A 17,737-nucleotide genomic window follows, 5' to 3' on the forward strand; every position below is an offset into this window, starting at 1 on the left:
AATGTATCATCCACAATCAGCACTGTGCGCGTCTCCATGTCCACCAACCTCATTACACAGAGAGTATTGGGAGAAATTAGTACCGCCTCTTCCTGTGAACCACGCCTTTGACATCTGATTCCATAATGCCTGCAGTTCCATTCGCATGCCCACCATGCTGAGAATGGCAGGATGTGGCGCGTGTGCTTTCCCAGCTACAGCGAGGACTACACCCCAGTAAAGCAAGGACAGTCCTTCTCCCCTCTCCACTGTTCTTCTTCCAGCACTCCCTCATTGAGGACTGTGAAATATTCATGCATGCAGGCAGCAATCGCAGCCAAAAAGTTTGCATCCAACACTATTATTTCTGTACAGCACTCCATATTTACCATTTAACACTCCAAGTACATGTCGCGTGTGCTTCCAAAGCACCTTCCGTATACAGGTGTGGAAAAAAAAACACAATTTCAGCATCCAAAACCATCCAGAGCGGCACCCATCATGCTTTCGACCATGCACACAAGAGTCTACTGCTTGTGGACACCCATCACAACATAATGGAGCCATGCATGAGAACATGTGGCCATAAACCACAATCCACAAAAGTAACATAGCCAGCAGCACTTCTACCCAATCCCAGCACCATAACACAGCGATGCATGGAAACATGTAACAGTTAGTAGATTCCACAAACGTACCATGGCCTCCACCACCCCTACCCACTTACATTCACAAAGTAATATGTCACTGGCAACCAAACCGCACATTCTTCATAACATTGGGCCTATTCCCAATAAGCTACACAAACCAGAATGTCCAAGCACATAGAAGATTCACTTCAACTCAAACCTCTTCTATAATGACAGTGTTCCAACACTGTATCCAGTGGGCACACTGCAAGACTTTTCACTGCACAATCTCCAGCCATACACTGAAAACCGTAGGATGTTCTAACAATGACCGCACCCATGGAACCAACAATGTGTGCATGTCAGCGCACTTCTGGTGCTCTATGGAGAGTAAAATGTGATCCACAACCATTTTGTAAAGGTGACCACCTTCTGAGAGATGCAGTCAAAACTGCATTGCTGCGGTGGGTATGGTGATGGCCTTGGCTTTCAGGTGGATGGCCTACGGTCTTTGGCCATGCACCTAATAGTCTAGGCCTTGCCCATACCTACCGCAATGTAATGCAGCAATGCATGGCATCATGTGCTCACGTACCACACTGCACACATGTACCACAGCCACTACTACTCACCCTCCACACTGTAATAAAGCTATGCATGGAAACATAACACAGCCTCCGGCACCCATACCCACTTTCATTCACAAAGTACATCTCCCAGCTCTCTTTTCAGTACACAAAAGCAATACGTCATACTGCAGTACAGTAGTCACCACTCCATGCAATGGACACTAGGCAATCCTATGCGATATGCAGTTTAGCCCGTATCCACTTCTATGCACACACTATTGAAGAATTGCTCCCACTTTACACAACACACTGCAGTATCCCTGCACATATAAGGTGATCTTCAACCCTACCCGTTTCGATGCTGTCAGTATTGCAACACTGCACTCAGTGGACTCACTGCACAACTGTTCACTCCAGTAGCAGCAGCCAGGGAGTAAACACTGTAGGATGTGCTAAGGAGCACCACACCCATGGAATCAACCATCTATGCAATGCTGACAAACCACACACAGAAGGGAACAATGTGAAACCTAATTCCAACCACGGCACACAGTTGTCACTGCAAGGCCTCCATCCAGGCAACACACTGGAGTACACAATATTTTACAATGTGCATGTCATGTGTAATGCACTTCCCTTCTGCAATTGAGCTCCCACTAGTCACCACGGAAAGAGGTCTCCGAACCAGCTATTGTGCCGTAACGAAGCCTGTCTGCATGCAGAGACCCGCAAATTGGCGCTGTACGCAATGACACTGCAGGCACATCAACGTGTTCGTCCACCTATTGACATATCTCAGATGATTCACTTCTCACTCCCCCACCCTTTCCATCCCTTCTTCCCACCACCACATGGCGTAATATATGTTTTGCAGTGCACTCCCTGTCTGCTATTCAGGTACCACCAGTCAGCACGGTACAAGCTATCCTGCATTCAACACACATGGTAGTCCCCTGTGCAGGGATCTGCAAACTGGCGCAGTACGCACGGATACTGCAGGCATACCACCATCTTCGTCCACCTAATAATCACATATCTCTGATGAACCACTTCTCTCTCCCCACACTTTCAATCCCCTCTTCCCCCCACCACATGCCGTACATTATGTTTGTCAGTCCCTTTTGGCGCTGCACTGTCCTCCGATACACCATGGCGGAGTTTCCCAAAAACTTTGATGCACAGCATGCTTCCCTCCAGCCAACCACCGGCCGCGTCCAAAGTTCGCGGACAGCACGGCATACTGCAAGCCAATGTGCCTTCTGTCCACGGAGCGAACAGGGAAATGGGTCTGCAGAAAAAAATCAGAGCGGGCCAAATACATTTTTTGCAACGTTTGGTAAGGATTCCTCCAGGGGAGCGAAGTTATAAGCTGCCGAAAAAGTGGTCTTCCTTTGGGTTTAGCAACTTAACCATAACTACACGGCTGCTACCGTGGGCCGTGTGATATATATTCTGCCTTTGCGCTAGTGCAAGGCATAGTTATGGTTAAGACGAAGTCTCTATGGAGTTTCAGAAAATAACTTTTATGACTAACTTTGGAACCCTTGCATGGAAAAAATCTGAATCTGCAATATTTTGAGGAAGCTGCCTGTGCTTGCAACATTTCAGAATTGTACATTAAGGGCTTTTTAGTTGTAAAATTATGCACGTTGATCGAGTTTTGAACAGCTTACATCATGGGGTTTTCCCATAGGAAAGAAAAACATTTCGGCATAGATAGCTCAAAATTGGCTGCTTCGATGTTCGTTAATTTCAGGCATGCTTCTACAGTTCATCAGGAATTGGTGCACTGAAAACATCGACTTGGCCAATTTTGAATTGTGACCGTTTTAAATGTATCTATATTTCACACATGCCCACAATGAAGTTGCATTTTTCATACAAACTGTCCTAAGAACGTATACGTTTCACAGTTAATAAATTACGCCATTACATCTGCTAAAAGCCCATGAGTTAGTTCTGACTTTCATGTCAGTTTTCAGAGGTAATTGTGTAATGTATGAACTGTAAAACGCATAGGCCTTTTCCACAGTTCATGCCCATTAATTCAAATACAAACTGAATCTTTCATAAGAATTGTACTAGGAATGCATGAGTTTCACAGTTAATACATTACACCAGTGCATCTTCTGAAAACTCACATAACAGTCTAGGCTGATTTTGATGTCACTTACAGTTCTTATCTTAAGCAACTGTAATCTCCTGAAAACCCACATGAAAGTAAGGGCTAACATTGATATCAGTGTTTAGGAGATTTAAATTGAGATTTAAATTGCACTTGTGACAAGCGCTCCTATGACAATTGCTCCTGCGACATGCATTCCTCGAACACGCTCTCTTACAACACACCCTCTTACCACACACACCTATTACACGTACACCTATGACACATAACTCCTACGATGCACTCTTATAACAAGCTCTTAGTACACAGGGTCCTATAACCCATGCTCCTACCACATGTGCTACAACATGTGCTCCTACGACACACATACCTACTACAGCCTCTTACCAAACACTGCTATGACACATGGTCCTATAACAAACTGATACAACACACACTCTTACTATGCACACTCCTACAATATGCGCATCCACAACACACACTCCTACATCACACACTCCTATGCCATGCACTCTGCAACATGAGCTCATAAGAAACAGGCTCCTGTGACACACTCTCCTATGACTCACTTTCACATAACATGCAACATGTACTTCTATGACATGTGCTCCTACAACATGCATACCTACTACACCCTCTTACCACACACTGTTACAACATGTGCTCCTATGACACATGGTCCTATAACAAACTGTTACAACATCCACTCTTACTATGCACGCTCCTACAATATGCGCTTGCACAACACATGCTCCTACAATACACACTCCTATGCCATGCCCTTCTGCAACCTGAGCTCCTACTAAACAGGCTCCTATGACACTCTCCTATGACTCACTCTCACATAACATGTAACATGTGCTTCTACGACATGTGCTTCTAAGACACACGCTCTTACAACACCGTACTATGACACATACTCCTACGACACAAGGTCCTACAACAAGTGGTCCTATGACATGTGTTCCTCCGACACACGCTTCTATGACACATGCTCCTTGGAGGCATGCTCCTATGAGAAGTACACCTACTACATGTGCTTCTATGACATGTAATCGCGCAACACAAACGCCTAAAAAAACACGCTTCTGTTGCACAAACCCCTATAACACACTCTCACGAGACATGCTCCTGTGACACATGCTCCTACAACATGCCCTCCTAAAACACCCTACTACATCATGTGGTACTATGACATGTGTGCCTACGACATGTGCTCCTACGAGACCTGCTCCTATGGCACATACTCTTTCGAGACCTACTCCTACGAAAAGTGCATCTATGACATGTTCCCCTATGATGAGCACTCCTATGACAATTGATTCTGCAACACGCTCCTAGAACACATACTCTTACCACACACATCTACAACACATGCTCCTATGACACACGCTCTAACAATACACACTATTATGACAAGCTCTTAGTCCGCAAGCTCCTACAACCCATGCTCCTATGACACAAGCTTCTACGACACCCTCTTACCCCAAACCTCTGACCTGTGCGCCTACGACACATGTTCCTACAACACACTGTTACAACACACACTCCCACAAGTGCTCTTATGACACGCACTGCTATAACATGCTCTCCTACGACAAGCACTCCTATGAGACATGCAAGCACACATGACACGCGCTCTTAGGATATATGCTCTATATATATATTTGGTGTACGCCCACAATTAATGCATCTTTCATACAGCTTCTATAAGAAATGTGCATGGACATGTAGAGTATGTACATTACAAACACTCACCATTAATGTACAGCGTTTATACACGGATATGGGGAGTATGTATGTTACAAATTAAAAACCATGACATAACTGTAAAAAGAAATTAGAATTATTTACACACAAAAAACATTTACAAATTAATTAAGGTTAGACGAAAAAAAAGTAAAGTCTACACACATTACAAATGAGAACGTTAAGTTAACATCATAAACTTTACTGAGCATATGTATGTATTGGATTTGTAATGCACAATAGCCTCTTTCCAACAAAGCAGCATCACGACGCAGAATGAATGAAGGCATGCAGAGAAATACTAATCCACCCAGGACCATTATCTAGGGAAAATGTGTGTTTTCAAGAATGTTCTAATGGTCTTCTAAGAGACGTTAAGGTGGTGGCAGAGCATTCCACAACTTGGCCCCCTGAACAGAGAAGGCTCATCCGCCCCACTTCTGAAGTTTTAATTTAGGAATTTTCAAAAAGGTTTGTGGACCATATACATGGTCTTAAAATCAATGCGCTTTATTATCGGGAGCCAGCGTAACTCGCACAATGCCTTAGAAATGTGCTCAGACCATTTTTACCGAAAGATGATCCCAGCTGCTGCATTCTGAATGAGCTACAGTTTCATTAGAGATTATTTCGTAAGGGCCAGATAAACAGATGTACAGCCGTCCAGCTAACTCGACACAAACGCATTGATCAGATGCACCTTTGCAGTAAAGGCAAAGTAGTCTATAAAAATCTTTTCAGACTTTACAACTAAAATAAACAGCTACTGGTGAGTTTACTAATCTGAGTGGACAAAGACAGATCTGACTCCAACCAAATGGCCAGGTTACATACCGAAGCAGAGGGGACTGGGCAGGAGCCCAGTGAAACTGGCCAATAGACATCTTGTTCTTTTTTGATAAGGGCACCAGATGACCCTGAGTCAGGAAGAAAAAACGATCCTACTGTATTGGAGTAGTATGTCTTTTTTCTTAATGTTTAACTGCAAGCTGTTGGAATCCATCTAATGTTTGACTAGTACCATGCAACTTTTACATTTCTCCATGTCTAATTCCTCCAAACGACCCAAGCAAAGGATCAGTTGGGTATCATTTGCATACATGAAGAAAACTAATCCCTCCCTATGAATTAGATCAGCCAGATGTCTCGTATATAAATTAAATAAAAGTGGACTCGGTGAAGAGCCTTGTGGTACTCCACAAGAAATGGGACCATGAGAGAAGATAAAAGGTGACAGACACCAAATTTACTCAGTTTGTAAAGAAAGATTCCAGCCATCTACATGCGCTGCATCCAATACCAAACTTGGACAACCTTTCCAACAGTATGGGCCTCATTACGACTTGTGCGGAATGGGTTTAACGGCACCGGTAATGGTGCCGGCGCCGTTAAACCCACTTCGCACTATTACGAGGTCCCCTCGCGGGACAAGCTCTGGATGTTTGGTTTTTCCAGACATCCATAACGGGTCCCGCGAGGGGACCAGGGAGCTAACAACGGGCCCGTTCATAATGGGCCCGTTGTTAGCTCCCTTCCCATTCCCATTGAGCCCTATGAGGGCTTGAATGGGAATGGGGAAGGACCGGGCCCGGCTTCCCTGAAGGAGGAAATACCGGGCCCTCCATACTCGGAATGGCCCGGTATTTCCCAATTCAGGGAACCCAGACACGATTTTGGAGGCATGGCTACCTCCAAAGTCGTAATGAGGCCCTATATTATTTATGATCTACTGTGTCAAAGACCGTGGACAATTCTAATAATGCCAAGGTCCCAGCTTTTCCAGTGTCAGCCAACATCTAAGATCATCCAGTGCGCGCTATCAGCACGGATTCCTTGTTGTGGCCTGCTCGAAAACCAGCCTGCACGTCATCCAGCCAACCTGAGGTATTGGCTAGAAGTAACCTCTGCTTCCAACAACTTACTAATATATCGAAGCTGGGAGATTGGGCAGTAGTTTGAAGAGTCACAATGGTGTAATGTGGCTTTGTTCAAAAGTGGGGTTACTATTGTACGCTTAAAACAATCTGGAAAAGTGAGCTATTTATAATCTGACAGATATGTTAGAGTGGAAACACACAAATCTTTCATGAGCCAAGTGGGACAAGAGTCGAGAGGTGATCGTGTTGCACGATTCTTGGGCATACATTTTAACACAGAGTCTTCTCTTAGTAGAAGGAAGGAGTCAAAGTTTTTATAGAAGTGGGGCATATCCTGTACTTCAGTAACAACTCTTTCAATAGCCTCCTCTCTAACTGGGGGTTTCAGCTGCTTCCTGATTCTTCTTAGTTTTACCTCAAATGCTTGGGCTACCCTCTTAGCATCTTTCTTGGCAGGGTGGAATGTGCTTCTTGAACACGTCGGTAGAACGTAGTTTGGCCAGCATGTCGAAAAGCTCCTTGGTAGTATTAAGCCTGGAAAGTGTCCGCTCTGTAGAGTATGCTCGTGTTGCCCTTTTAAGCATCTTTTTGTAAATATAATGTAGCTTCATATAGATTTGCTTAAGCCTGTGATCCTTCTGCTTCCTCCAAACACTTTCTGCCTGTCTAACCAGCTTTTTCTGAGCACAGAAATTTTCCTTGAACGAAGGGTTACTGGTGGTCCCGGTGGGGTAAATAGTTTTCTTTTAAGCTGGGGCCAGCTGGTTTACCACATGGATTAAGCTTTTGTTTAAAACATCTAAATGAGCAGTGGGGTCGCTGCATTGACAATCATCCCACTGATCAATTATGCTTGAAAGGAAGGCCTAATGAAAGTTAGTAGATGTAAGGTTGGACCATTTCTGCGTGGACTGCCCCCGTTTGGATCTGTTAACACTGGCTATGGTCTGATTCAGATCAATCTGGAAGGGGATCACTGTGTGGTCTAATCACTGAAATAAAAATGGGCTTGAAATATTCAGTCGCGACTGGTTGTCAAAAAGACAGTACACGTGTGGCCCCATAGGTGGGTGGGAGATTTAACCCTCCGTCTTAAGCCAAACTCGCACATAAGCTCAATCAAGCTTAGTGTGGTTCCATCTAATTTGTACAACCACAGGTTAAGATCTCTCAAAACCATCAAATATCAGCACAGAGGAACGAGTTGGCCTACCACGGATACAAAGTGAGCAATCCTATCCAGGGGTCAAAAGAATAGAACACGCTCCAATGAAAAATCAGGGGTCAGAGTCCATTTTACATGCAAGGCATCACATTTGACCAATAAAGATTGTTTGCTCCATCAATTAGAGTTTATTACCGTAAAATAATGGCCACCCACCCCCTCTTTTCCTAACCCGATTTTAGATGATGGCTGAAAAATTAACAGGGCACATATAATTTAAAGCTGAATTGGAAAAGTCTGGCAACCAAGACTCTGTGATACACAGAAGATCAATCAAGATGATGGTCGGTAATTAAATCGTGGATGCAAGCACGATTTTATATAGCGGAGCGACTATTTAGGAGAGCTCCTTTAATAGTAAGTCCCCCATTATGTGTGCCACAGTTAAAACGGCATCCAACTGGCCTGGAAAGTCTCGTAAGAGGATGTCTGTGAAGGGTTCCTGGTAACCTTACTATTATGCAACTTCCTAACTGGTAAAGGTCTGTAGTCATTCCAGCATCCTACCAGAGGCGGGAGAAAACAGCTGGAGGGGCCAGTAGAGAGGCAAACTGGGTGGGCTGGACTTGGGGCCCTCACTAGGATCACACAGATCACCCTGCTCCACATCATGTGTCGTGCAGGCAAGATCTGCCAGATATGACCCAGTAAAATCATGGAGAGCCTATACAGGTAGAGGCACATTAGGAGGGTGATCTGTGACAACATTGTGTTGTACCCGGGTATTGATCATCACAGAGTTTGATAACTCAGAATTAGTACCATTTTCAGGTAGAATTCCCAATGGTTCCACTTTACCAAAACAATCAAAGGCGGGAGCATTTGAGTTAGATAACGCAAAATTAATGCCATTTTCAGGCTGGAGCATTTGCCACACATAAATCGCCCATTGCTAAATTCAGATATTTGGCCAATACTGTGTATGTTCGGGACATGGAAAAGAAGGCTTCCATCTCATACCAACCCAGATGCTCTCAGAGCAGATGGTGAGCCGGCTGATCCAGACACACACACACAGCGTGGCTTGCCAGCATGCCAGGCCCGAACAGGCAAAAACAGGCTTTGCGTCAGCACTTTGCGCTGACTTGAGTCTTATGTGACTGCAGGCATCCTTTGATGACACCATGCAGAAAGCGACACGGGCGAGAGACGCCGGGAGACCTGGGGCTTGGAGTCCCTATTTCAGATGATCAATCCCTCATGTAACATAATCACTGCGAGATGAGGTGAAACACATTGTAAAGAGAAGTATAATAACAAGTATAATAACAAGCAACATTAAAATATATATATATATATCTATTCAATCAAATATTTTTGTATTAAAATCAAATATCAAGGCAAACTCAACCATAAAGCTATGAGCACACAATATTATCTAGCAATAATCAGACACATTCAAACAAGTTAGTGATTTAAATGTGGTTCCAACAATAAATGGGCAAATGCTCCAACCAGAAGGCTGTCAGGACTATACTGCACGGATGATCCCTAATAAGGGCGAAATCGGGTATGTAGTTGTCCTGGCAGCCTTGCAAATGCCTGTCTTGGGTTGATTAAGCTATGTATAAAGTAGCACTGCCCTCTTAGACAAAGACAATTTCCTGGAGAAAAAGGTTTGCAGTTGAACTAATTTGCATACCCACAATGATTTTGTTTTTTCCATAGACGCAATGGAAAAATTAATTGCTCATGTCTACAGCCCAAACCGCTGGATGGATTTTCACCAAATTTGTGATGTCATCTTTGATGTCCTGGGTGTTAGTCTTAGCAGTGCACGGTGGTGGCACGAGTTATGGTTGCTTAGCTTACCATAACTTCCGAAATTTCTGAGTTTTTTTTCGGGTTTACTAGTAATCATAACGTCCCCTTAACAACTTTTTTTTTCATTGAATTTCATAGGTTTTTATTAGTGAACCTTTAGGCCCTTTAAGCGAGGTAGCGCTATATGGGATGGGTGGGGATGCAGATTTTACTCTTACATCAATAATATGACTGATTAAGGAATTTGGCAAAAACGTAACTGTTTTAATTGCAAATATCTAAAACAGCGAGTACAACAGACATCAACAGACGTTTGCTCAAATCTCTCTCAAAGCATTTCATAAAATATGACATTTACATAGCAGAAATTCATCATCACTGGCGTCATGCTACGTGGCAAAATAAGGAAACCAACTAACGGTTGTGATAGGCTGAAGGGGAACATCTAGGTATACTTTCTATAGGGGATAGAATTGTGATTGGGCCTCTAAGGTCAGGTGGACAACTATGCCCACATCTAGTGCAAGTCATTTTTCGTGTCATAAAATACACAAAGTTTCCCAACGTCGCTATTTGGCCCTCCATGATTGGTTGCCACGCTTGTACCCTTCTGGAATATTCCACTCGATAGCAGCACGCAAGCTGGTAGCACAGGTGCTGGAGGTTTTGGCTTGTTCATACCTCCCCACCCAATTAGCCCATCATCCATCATCACTCCTGCTGTCTGCCATTCGAATTGTCTTTAAAGTCGGCCTTGCAAAGTATCACTGTGCCTGAGAATAGAAGGGAGTGTGAGCATAGTCATATCTTCAAGTCTCGGTTTAGCTTGGCAAAAGTCTATTTTCATCTTGACCATGTGACAAGAGACCGTGTTTGAGCTCTTTCTTTCGTATTTAACACTATTAAATGAATAAATCTGTCGCTTCTAATGTTTTTCCATTACACCTCAACAGGAACTCGCCTTGCTTCTCACGTTCAGACAAGCCTTCTCAAATCTTCCCTCATTGTCAGCTGTTTTCTTCTACTGTGTTCACACTTATAGCCCCCTAGTTTGCTTAAAACACGATGTGGAACATCCATATTCTGTACATATACAGATATATTGGTGGCTCTGACTGTAGTCTATTCACTACGTATAGCCAGCCTTTGATTACTTAGTCTACTTGCGTTACAGCATCTGTACAGTTTTAAAGTGATTTGCATTTTCTTCAGTTCTCTTCGCACTTGCAATCTTCATTCCCAAACATGAAATGTTACTCGACTCTCAGATTCTATAAGGTCTATATACTTTCTTCTTCAGCATCTCTTCTGGGTGCGTCATATCTGCTTCATGTGATGTCACCAGTCTTATTTCATTCATTTTCACACTTCTTCTGGAAACCTCCTTTAAGAGACTGCCATTTCTCAGCGGGTACATCATATAGGGCTTTCTCAATGAATGCTTAGTTTTGAGGATTCTTCACGGTATAGGGACAATTATCGGCCTCATGCATGGTCCAATTTCCGGCTTCCAACACATAGGCAAAATGGGGGTAGAACTGCTGGTAGAGTTTCAGTGTATATATATATATATATACATATATATATATATATTTATTATTATTTTTTGCAGGAAAGGAAAGTCATTGATGGCTTTCCCAGAGGAATGGCACTCACGAAGGTCGAACGCCAGAAAGTTGCTCCTTTCAATGTAAAACACCAAACCAACAGTCGTCAAGCCCTCCCAATATCAAGTTTTATTAATGACATAAAGATTTTAAAAGGAGAGAAGAAACACAGTACGACGCGTTTCGCAGTGCTCTCGCTGCTTGTTCACATACACAGATTGAAACACACAATGTTGATACATATACACATACAAAGTCTCTATGGTTCTCGTTTCTCAATTGCCCTTTTTCTCTTTCGCCAATGCATGTCAAAGCCCAAATGATTGAGTATGGGAGAATGTAGCAGCCATTTTGTAACAGGTTTCTGTTATTTAGCCAATCGATTTTACGTGCACTTTACATGCACTCTGCAATATATTTTAGTCTTTAAAGTGGGACCTTCAGGTTTGCACAACCAGCCTGTTTTGTCCTTGCAGCATATCCTACTAATGTGGGCCAGTCTGTACTGGCATACATAGGGTGACGAGATGTATTGGTTTTGCTGGGACAGTCCTACAATTGGGCCCTCTGTCCCAACAGTATTTTTTGAGTAAAAAAAACACATCCCGGTTTTGGGGAAAGGGAGGATAAAAACCCTGGTTTTGAGGAAAGGTCGGGTGACAACTGTATTGCCAACATTTATTAACTAAATAGACATCATGATATTTTCACAATGTTGCCATCCAAGGAAGGGCTTGAACCACCAAGTACCATCTGCATGCATTTACTGCTTGTGCCACAGAGGTTGGCTAAGAAACAAATGACCTCCTTTGCAATTAACCGCTTCCATCCACAGACAAAAATGAGCAATTTATATGCAGATACTTTGGAATGGGAGGGGGGTGAGGTCGGTCTGGTTAAATGGGAGGCGTGGTGTGGGGAAATGGGGGAGGAGGCAAGGAGGGAACTGGGTAGTCCTTTGATTATGTTGTTGGCTGTCCTGTCCTGTTTTTTTTTGTCTTGAAAATCCGGTCACTCTAGGCACACAGCAGAAATATTGCAAGGAAGCCAAATGAAGCTACTGTATTATCTCCCGGCATGCTACTCTGGAGCTACAGGGAACACCTACTGACCACTTCCACTACCACACCTAGACTGCCACAGCACAGATGCACGCAAGGCAGGGTCCAACCACCCTGTTCGTTCAAGGCATTCCACGATTTGATCAGGTTGGAGTGTATGCATCGCTGTATATCGCACTTGTATTTTCATGCAACGAAGTATTAAATAAAATCACTATTCATTTGCATAGATGAACTTATGCAGTGAAGAAAAAAATGTCAGTCACTAAAATTAGATAATGTCAGGACATGTAAGAAGGATCTCCTGATATGTGGCAGGAGGCACATTAAGAGTTATCATTCCCCTCCCCACCAGACTTTATTCTGCACTTCTCAGTGCTTAGCAGAGCTCCCCCAAGCCTCTATTACATACACCCCCCCTGCTCCGGTCCACTACTTCTCCCCCTCTTCTGATTCGCTCTCCGTACATTCTTGTAAGTTGGGCCACTTCTCGCTCTCTTTGGGCTCGGAGGAGGGCCTGCCCTGGTACCATTGCATAGCCTATTATATCGGGCACACACTCCATTCTTAAACTGCATAGTGACCTGACCCATGGCCACAGATAATTACTTAGCACTCATAATTTCATAGGATGAGTTCTGAGTTCCTGAGCTGTGCTGGCCGTTCGTGGCATACATTTGAGAATAGACTATAGACTAGGTAGGGGCACCGTCCTGGCGGGTGGGGGGGGGGAGGTTTGGAAACCCATTGACCCTCCCGATTGCATGTCAATGTCAATCCATGTTAGTGATGGGATGGTCCTGGCAGGGGGTTCATGACCTACGAGCACGCTGCACCCCTCCCCAATCGGGGGGGAGGAGAGAGAGAGAGAGAGAGAGAGAGATATGAGAGTTGCTGTTTGGTAGTGGGTCAGTGTGGCTAGTGCTTGGCAGGGCTATACGGGGTGGAGAGTGACATGGAATGGTTCAGTAAACTGTGGCACTAAGTGTGCAAAAAGGGGCAGTAAACGAGATCCGCAGAATAGGCTGACACATGAATGTTTGCAAAGGTAGGATGTTCGTTCATCGCCTGTGTTTATTTCTTGTTGCAGAGATTTTTACTGAAAAATGTTAGCCGAATAAAAACTCATAAAAGAATAGGGGGGGAAGGGCGTATAAAGGGTAGTGGGGTGGGAGGATAGGGAATAAATAAACACGGCTTGTGGAAGCAAACCCACAAATAAAAAATCTGAGTTTTTTTCAGCCAAAACATTTCCGCAAAAAACAGGTGGGATGATAGCTCAGGGGCAACACACTTGTTTTGGAAGCAAGACAACACAGAGCAGCCAGGTTCGAGTCCCACTTCTGCACTTGGAGACTGGTCCAGTATTAAGCGGCTTATAAAAGATGAATTAATTCATTAACATAACGCTGAATATACCCTCTGATGACTGTACATAAGCACCCCACGTCTTTGTCAAGTTGACACTGCCGGATGTCTCCCTTGTTTTAACAATAATTATTTATCAGCCCCAGTAAGGTGGGCAGTCACCTTCCGCCTCAGCCGCAAGCGGGAATTCCTTAATCTGCACACGAATTGCTAGTTCTGCAATGCTATGTGCACATATGTGCCACGTGACTCACAGCAGAGCGTCTCTTGCTCTCATCCTTTTGGCTCCATATTTTTTTGCAGAAGCCCCACAGCAGTGGGGGTAACGGTTTACCCGATCACCTATCGTATTTCACCCCAAAGATAAATTCTTAGGAAAAGAGAGGGGGACAGGGTAGGTAGAGAAGGGTTGGCAGGACCTGGAGATTGTGGCATTCTTTTTTTCTCCTTCTGGAAGGCATTCCCTACTTTATACATTCTGCCAATGCCACCCTGGAGGTCTACCTAGTAGGGGTGAAACCCTTATGAATGGATAAATGATTGATGAAACCGTTATTAAACTTTATATAGTGTTTGGAGGCCTGGTAGATTTATTTCTGCCCTCGAATCTTCTACTGCAAAATGCTCACCCAGTCCAACTCACAGAATTTCCACTTGCCTGAACACCCATTATGCAGATTCTGAAAATGTCCACTTTATTTTAAGCCCTCGCCTAGAATTCGTGGTAACTGCAAGGACCCACACGTTTTCCAGGCATGCTGGGAGGCCCCAGGTCCACAGTGTCCCCTGCAGCACCCATGCAGGGCTGTTGGAATGTAGCTTGTTTCTGGTTTCTCCCCAAGGTCCTGAGAGTACCTGTTGCCAGGCCTGGTATCTTCAGGATTCTTTTGTCAATGTCTTTTAATTGGGTCCTTGTTCCTCTTATCGCCTGGTACTTGCAGACACAAATCTGGGTATCCCCTGGTTCTTGATCACACCACACACTCCGGGGAGTTTTCGTTTTTGGTCCCTGGGGCATCGATTTGCTTGTGACACAAGTGAGTACTTTCGATGTCCAGGTTTGTGCCATATAATCCTGGTCATTGGTCGCTGTCACAAATTGTGAGATCCCGCTGTAACTTCTATGATGTTTTGAATTGATAGGGGCGTAGACAAAATAACTCTCCTGAATCCCTTGTTCATTTTCTGACTCAGAACATTATCCTTTCAGGTGCTGCAATCGGCCGGTTGGTGGGTGAAGTTGTAGCGTTTATCTTTCCCTCTGGAATTAAGATGGACGGTGTGTTCCACCCGATCATCCCAGGAGGATATGCATTGGCAGGTAAATTGATGGTATATCTCCACACCTGAGGTTGAAGGTAGGTTTGCCACCGAGCATCATGAAGGGTGATGGAGATCAGCATGGAGACACCTCTCCTGACCTCCTCTGGTTCTGCTCTAACGCATGGAATTTGTTGCACTTGGTTTCTGGATTCCCAAGTCCCTAGTTTGTGTTGCCGTTTTCTGCACAGGCTCTAGTGCACATTCCTAGTTCTTTGGGGTCCTTTCATTTTTTTGGCATTCGGATATAAACGCTGTGATACCCTAGGGTTTGGCCGTTATTTAAATTTCATAAATAAATAAATTGGATCATTTAGGTATTTTCTTAGCCCCTAGGTGTTCATTATTTTCCCCAGTGTGCCACTGTGTTTTTTCTGAAGCCACTGTGAACATTTATTTGAATGCTTGCTGTGAAGGCTTCATCTCCATTTACCTGTGGGTCTACACCTCCACTATATCACCTAGCACACGCTCTGTTACCTAGGAAAGTATATGAGTAACCAACTGTAACCTTCACTGTATACCCGCTGCAACTATGTAATAGGACTGTATATCGTCTGTAACCCTGTAACTGAACCTACCTAAGTATACCATATGGGGCCGCTTATTGTAACCCTCAAGCAAGCCTTCTTTAAATCTCCTTATAGCGCCTCGTTGCCTCCGGGCTGTAGTGCGCTCTACAAATACTAAAATAAAATAAAATAAATAAAATACAGTTTCTATTTTGAGTCCCTAGGCTTCCACCCATCGTTTCCGTTTATCGGCATCATTTTCTGCTGGATGCTTTGTCCATTATTGTCCTATGGGTGCTGTTTTTTGTGTTTTCACTTCACATCTTGTGACCATTAGCTTCCCTCTCACCCCTGTGAAATTTCTTTGCCCGTGGCTGCAGGACCGGTGGACGGAGGACATTATTTCCCTCCTGGTCTCAGCGACCATTGGTCAAGTTCCATCCATGACGCATAGTTAATGTTTTAACTCCTGGGTCAATTAGTCTTTATTTCCCACCTGGGTGCTGTGGTCCCTATACACTCATGGGCTCAATGGTTGTAATTTGCCGCCTGGGGGATAGCGGTTGTTACTTCACACCTGGATATAGTGGTCACACTTTCCTTCCTAGGCACAGGGGTCATTATTTCAAACCCAGGTCCAATGGTCAGTATGTTTTTCTTAGGTGCAGGTGCAATTATTTCTGTCCTGAGCTCGGTGGAAATGCCCCCCCCCCCCCCGGGCACAGGCATAATTACTTACCTGCTGGGCAAATTAGTAATTATGAAACACAAAGGCTCATTAAGACGTATATTTTGAGTCCCACAACCACTCATACAACCACTCAAATATCATTGCAGACGTATATTATGATAAAGGTTCTTATATATTTCACATATTTGATTTATGGAAATTAATAGACATGGTTTAAATTAATATGTACAATTTCACTTCAACAAAAATTGAATCATACAAAGTCAATGAATTCAACACAAATTCACAGTAAAAAAAACATCCTTATGTTCCCTCAAACAATATATCCCTCTTGCAGGTTTTTCACATGCATAAGTTAGAGATGATGGTAAGTCATCCAAAATTACACAACTCCTCTCCTTTAGATACAAGGACAATTCCAGATCGATGGCATTTCTTTTATCTTAAACTTGTCCATCCGAAACTTCCCCGATGCGTTTCGGATCGCAGATCCGACTTCAGGGGGGTGAAAACCTTTCTTCCCAAGATCATAAACCTACATCTGAATTAGAAGTACTCCATGTAAACCTCATTTAGTACCCTCCGCTTTAAATAGTATACGATCTCTGACCTGATTATTAGTCGCAAACACTCAACTTTCCCATCTAACAGTGAAAACCTGAAATCATACAATACCATTCTCACCAATCTAGATGACGGAAGCATTAGGTACAATTTTATATAAGGCTAAATAAGCTTAAACATACCTTCCATGACTTCAAAATGTACCCTCCAGCAAAGGATAGATAACTCTTGTTCCAACAGGCAAGGTAAACACATTCCTCTAGTTTTCTAAACATCAACTTTAAACCCAAACGACTGTCCAAAAGTTCATGAATGTTAGCCCCAGCCCACTAAGGCATGGCAGTCCTCTTACCTTGATCATAACATTCGAGGCGTGGAGCTGACAAGATGGAAAAAACCAGCCTGGGCTCCACACTCATTCTTAAAGCTGAGCACCGGGTGCTCACACATCATGTGACTACAGCCACCATCTAGCAGTTAGTACCATACGTCCTTATTGTGACAACCATCGCCATCTTGTAGTTTGTGCCGGTTGGCAAACCCATGTAAATGCTCTAACTTAAAATATAATTTGTTTTTTACAGTGAATTTGTGTTGAATTCATTGATTTTCTATTAAACTATTTTTGTTGAAGTGAAATTGTGCATATTAATTTAAACCATTTTGTCCATTAATTTCCATACATTAAATATGTGAA

General features: G+C 43.6%; 1 protein-coding gene across 2 annotated transcripts in view; it reads left to right on the plus strand.

Moving 5' to 3' along the window:
* The window catches only part of LOC138472766 (chloride channel protein ClC-Kb-like), a 639,821-nt gene that overhangs the window by 555,511 nt on the left and 66,573 nt on the right, over positions 1 to 17,737 (plus strand). For both annotated transcript variants that reach the window (XM_069611097.1, XM_069611098.1), the window contains exon 14: positions 15,164 to 15,274. In XM_069611097.1, coding sequence (XP_069467198.1) covers positions 15,164 to 15,274 — 111 coding nt within the window. The remainder of the gene's footprint in view (positions 1 to 15,163; positions 15,275 to 17,737) is intronic.

This window comes from Ambystoma mexicanum, chromosome 8, assembly GCF_040938575.1.
Source record: "Ambystoma mexicanum isolate Mex_15411 chromosome 8, UKY_AmexF1_1, whole genome shotgun sequence".
In the NCBI taxonomy this organism is placed as follows: domain Eukaryota; kingdom Metazoa; phylum Chordata; class Amphibia; order Caudata; family Ambystomatidae; genus Ambystoma; species Ambystoma mexicanum.